At 40.5% G+C, this 5,407-nt stretch overlaps 1 protein-coding gene across 1 annotated transcript in view; it reads left to right on the forward strand.

The window, feature by feature from the left end:
* LOC102298056 (uncharacterized protein C1orf21 homolog) overlaps positions 1-5,407 on the forward strand; it is a 9,651-nt gene that overhangs the window by 475 nt on the left and 3,769 nt on the right. The window contains exons 2-5 of the mRNA XM_005939040.3: positions 861-1,005; positions 3,615-3,694; positions 5,013-5,083; positions 5,160-5,223. Coding sequence (XP_005939102.1) covers positions 915-1,005; positions 3,615-3,694; positions 5,013-5,083; positions 5,160-5,223 — 306 coding nt within the window. The 5' untranslated portion in view covers positions 861-914. The remainder of the gene's footprint in view (positions 1-860; positions 1,006-3,614; positions 3,695-5,012; positions 5,084-5,159; positions 5,224-5,407) is intronic.

Below are 5,407 nucleotides of genomic sequence, written 5' to 3' on the forward strand. Positions count from 1 at the left end.
CCCCCCCTCTATTTGTATAAGTCCCCTGGATGAGAAGATTGTGGCTATTCTGCGGCTTTAAAAGCAGTTCTTCTCTATTTGCTTGTCTACAACTAAATGTGTCGCGAGGAGATGTCGCTTTTTATTTTTTTATTGTATTTATTTATTTATTTATTTTTATCTGTGTAAATGTGCAAATTAAAGCCAGTCGTAAGAAGGCTTGTTTAGGGTGCGGGAACAGCTGAGTCCCCTACAGCTGGACCCCGCAGGATCATTCATAACATAAGGGGATGAAGCACTTTGTATTTTCCAGAGCCTAATGCAAAGCACTTAGCGTGCGATCAAGTGATTAGGTGTAACAGACTGTTAGCCATATTTCTGTGGCTCCTATAGCCCGGTGTAACAGTGAGGATGGGAACATTTGTGCGCAGTCGCTTTAATCCTCTGAGCGCCACAGAAAGCCCCCATTCGCTAATAAAAATGACCCGGCGGCTTGGCACAGTGGCATCCCAACACCCTGAATGGCCTTATTGTTGCGGTGCAGCTGGCACCGCCGTGCGCACGCTGTGGCTGCCAGAGCGACGTGTGCGTGATTCATAACCAGGAGAAACCATCCATTATACTGTCTCTGGTAGAATAGTTGAAGATGCCCGCGTGTTTTAATTCTAGGGTGGGGCGCTTCATGACTAATTGATTATGGAAACAGTGATTCCCATGGCTGGAGTTCGGGGACATTAAGGCTAGTTTGCATTTCTTTCCTGTGCACTGATCGTGATCCCCAGAGACAAAATCTTCAGTTTTCCCCCTCCTGTGTGATCCCTTCGGCTTATCTAATCATGGGCCGGCCGTCACTTCCTCATAACTGTCCTCCGCTACCCCAGGTGTGCCTGTCATGCTCGGGGCTGAGGTAAAGAGCAGCTGAGGAGAAGAAGGAGATGGGCTGCACTTCGGCCAAGCAGGTGTCTGCCGTGCCCAACGGTGAGGAGGAGCAGAATAAAGCCTACAGCAACGGAGACCTCCTGTCTGGTGAGTCTGGCTATGCAAAAATTACCTTTACATTCATATTTCTCACATACCTGTTCAGGTACTTTCTGAAAATACTGTAATTTCTAAGATGACTTTAGGTCTGTCAGGAATAATAATAAGACTGTCAGCGAATGTGCCACAACATTTTACTAACAGATCTGTAAAATGTGAAAAATACATGCCATTAAGGGTTATTATAGTAACAATTTTTTTTAATGAAATGCTTAAAAGAAATAAAGATGAACTACCTTTAAGTTTATCCTTTATTGACACAGCAAGCATGAGGAAGCTTTGCCACATTTACTGAGATTCAGGATGTTTACCTGACTGGGAGTCTTGTGTTTGTATTGTAATGTGTTCTGAACTTTAGTATGTGGCACTGACAAACAGCAGTTTGGTACAATAATAATGTAACAATAACTTAACAACAACAACAACACATTTATATAACAATGTCACAAGGTGCTTCAAATAAAAAGTTTAAAACAAAATCAGAGAACTAGTTAAAAACATGAAATAAAAAGGCAAGGCTAATATGAACATACTAGAGGGGGCTAACAACATTTATTAAACATTTTCAATTAAAACATTTTAAGAGGTTTTAAAGCAAATTAAGACATTTCCATTCTCATCTCAGACAGAAGACTGTTCCACACTTGGCAGCAGCCCTCTGTTCTTTATTTATTAGTTGAGGCCTTGGAATAACCAGCAGAGCCGCATTCACCGATCTAAGTAAACACTCAGGCACATAAGTGGTTAATATGTTTCTGATGTACTTTGGAGCAAAGCCATTTAAAGCTTTAAAAGTTATAAGTAAAATTTTAAAGTCAGTATGACTTTGAAAAGGCAGCCCAGCTCCAGAGTGATGTGTTCCCATTTCTTGCTTCCTGTTACGATCTGAGCAACACCGTTCTGCCTCATCTGGAGTCAGTGAAGTGAGCGCTAAATGATGGCACTGTAAAGAGCCTTGTAATAATTAATGCAAGAAAACAAATGCATGTGTAGGTAGCAGATTTTTTTCACATCAAAGCTGCCATTGTTAGCTTTAAAAAGAACATAGACAACTAGTATATGATATAATTAATGCAGATGAATAGATTTTTAAGTCTGCTGGGTTATTGTACAGCAGGAAGACATAGACCTGTGTGTCATTTGCATATCAGAGTTAATGACTCTGTCACTGTGAACGATCAGGGTGAGAGGAAGCGCGTTCCTTTAAAAAAAGACGTGGGCTAAGGACCGAGCCCTGAGGAACGCCACAGTTAAAATCAGTCACAGAGGCATCTACATCACTTGCATGTAAATGCGCCTCAATAACAGTTTTTGTTGACCCGGGTTCCACAGGAGGTCAGTTCTGAGCTCCTCGTCCATGTAGACATGATTACATCACATTGCTCCTGCTGAATCCCCCCCCCAATTATAGCACTGCAAACGTGGCCAGCAACAATACCCGGATAGGCTGTGGCATCCAAACTATGGCTGAGTGGGTTTTTAAGGAGCTCAAAATACGCCAAGAAAACATTCTCCACTTCATTACACCACCAGCAGCAGCCTTTACACAAGGCAGGCCTGGTCCACTGATTCATGCTGTTGACACCAAATTGTGACCCTCCAATCTGAAGACTCAGCAGAAATCAAGATTAAACAGAGCTGTAATGGTGTCTGTGCCTGCTGCAGTTTTCACAGTAAATATTGGTTATCTGAGATTCTGTAGCCATTCAATCACAGCCTGGCCATTGTCCTTTAATCACTCTCATCAATGGAGAGTGATTAAAGGCTGGAGCGCATGGAGGATGCGCAGTGCAGGACAGCTGCTCATTGGATGGGTTTTTAATTTTCCAAAGCATGCTGGGTAAACAAAGACTTGTGTTGAAAATCCTCGAAGATCAGCCGTTTCAGAAATACAAGCCAGTCCATCTGGCACTTACAAAAATACAGCGTTTGTGAAATAAGTGAAGTGATCTGCATCAGCATGAGCTAATGTATCACACTGCAGCCACACGATCCGGCTGATTGGGTAATTACATCAAGAAGCAGGTGTACAGCTTTTCCTAATAAGGTGTATTGGTTATATTAAGGTATATATAAGTAAAGGTACAAAACATGTCACATCTGTTTTTGTAACAGTCTAAATTAAAAAATTTAAATAAAGAAGTTAGTCAAACCTGTATTCAGGTAGCTGTATTAAACCTGTAACACGCAGGTTATCGTCTTACATCTGAATTAATGTGATTGCTTCTATAGATGAACAGTAACAGTCTATGTGCCATATCTATATTTTCATTTCTTCTTTTCCAAATGTGCAGCGTGGGAGAGGTTGAGAAGAGGGAGACTGCCCATGTGTGAGGCAGAAAATGGAGAGGAGAATCAGGCTAACAGCTCGTGTGTTTGCAGCTTGCCAGCCATTGTTAAAAGAGGATTTAGTCTAGAGTGTGAGAATTCAACCATGTAATTACTTTACCAAGTACTGAACTGTGAGAACTATTAACCTCGGAGGATTGTGGTGATCGGAGCGGCCATGAGTGGGTCATCCTCTGCGTGCCTGCTGTCTGCTGCTGCTGTCGCGTATTAATCAGAGATGTGCTCCTCTGTCTCCCACTCTGTCACAGATGAGTACAAGATGAAAGGAGTGGAGAAAGTCAAGTACATCAGCGGAGAAGAGGCGGGAGAGGACGGCCAGGAAAGCACGGTGCGTGGTTTTTCTTTTGTCCTCTGTGTTTTTTATTTTGTCTTTAGTGGAGTATTTAATGGCGGCTTGTAAAAACACAGTCAGTTTGTTCGGGGTAAGTCGTGACGCGAACCTCAGGATCACACGAACTCAGCTGAGGCTTTAGAGCACCGTGCAGCATCGATTTGCATGTTAATGAGGAACTACTGTAACCCAATAATGCAGGAGGACAGAGGAGCTTCCATATATACTTGGCACCGATTATATAAAAGTGATACTTTTGGATAGAAAGTGTTTTTGTTACATTTTTTCATTATTTGACAGGCGATATGGACATTATGAAAATTTCTTAATACAAAATAAATAAATGAAAATCAACATTAAACTGAATGAGCTGATATTTTAATTTAAATTTACTTCTGCCTTTGTAGTAATCTCCCTATTTATCTTTTTATGTTAACTTCCTTATTACTCCCATTCTTTTTATGATTTTAAATGCATTTATTTCTGAGTTATGTAGCTCTTTTCATTTTCTTTCACTTCCCTAAAATACATTTATTTCTGTTTTTCTTTATGCATTTTTGCTCCGTAATGTAAATGACAAGGCTACGTGTCACTTTGTTAACCTTTCACCCAGTTTTACAGTCATCCTTTGTTCCCACAACACTAACCACTCAGATGATCACAAGAACTGAGATATCTAGCCAACAGAGGAAAAACTGCATATATAAATAGGTATAATACAGTGGCCCTCATAGGTCAAACGAAAAGCAACTTAAGAAAACATCTGCAAATAGAAAAATGCTTCCAAAGCACACAAAACACAATGGAAATAGCAAAACTGCAGCAAAAGCTAAACAAGTGATAAAAATCACAAAAAATGGAAGTATTTCTGGGAACAGATGGACCAGCTGTGGAAGTGGTGAACACTTCTGGTATGTTTTGGGGGATTGAAATATATTTATTTAGTTATTGGTGGCGCTTTATTCTGTTTGCTGGTGTTTTCTTAAGTGTCAATGCGTTTGACCTTTCAGGGCTACCATAGTAGGTAAAAGAAAGTTACAAATCTGAAAGCAATAGCATAAAATTAATAAAAATGCAAACAAAAACAAAAGCAAACATTTATTTTCAGTTTCCTTCTACTGCTTTTAAGTGCATAATAATTTCATTGTTGAGTCAGTCATTTTTACATTTTAGCACACTGGGATCTCCATAATTCAAAAATGATTTAGTTTTGCATTTCTGTGTTTTTCAGGCTTCTTTATAAAAGAGCAGAGGTGAGCATTTGATGGTGTTGTTCACTGTCCTCAATCATTTATCTGTGTGTTTGATACTGCAGGAAGTAAGTGCTCTCCTTGATAAAGCTCCGCACGGAGATGAAACAGGATCAAATGGAAATGGAAAAATTCTGTAAGTGACTGACTAATGGTTTTGTTTGTGCTATCATGCTGTCAGCCTCTAACCTGGTCTCCTTCCCTCCTCGCAGGAGCATCCACTCCTCGGAAAGTCAGCAAGAATTCTTCCGGATGTTAGATGAAAAAATTGAAAAGGTAAAGAATGACAAACCTTTACTGGAGATCTATTTATGTTTTTGTGTCTTTGTAAGGAAAAAAAAAACAGGTTAAAAAACATCCATCCATCCATCCATCCATCCATCCATCCATCGTCATCCGCTTTGTCCGAGGTCGGGTCGCGGGGGCAGCAGCCTAAGCAAAGAGGCCCAGACCTCCCTCT

This window comes from Haplochromis burtoni, unplaced genomic scaffold (assembly GCF_018398535.1).
Source record: "Haplochromis burtoni strain Fernald_Lab_line unplaced genomic scaffold, NCSU_Asbu1 Contig_257, whole genome shotgun sequence".
NCBI classification, from domain to species: Eukaryota; Metazoa; Chordata; class Actinopteri; order Cichliformes; family Cichlidae; genus Haplochromis; species Haplochromis burtoni.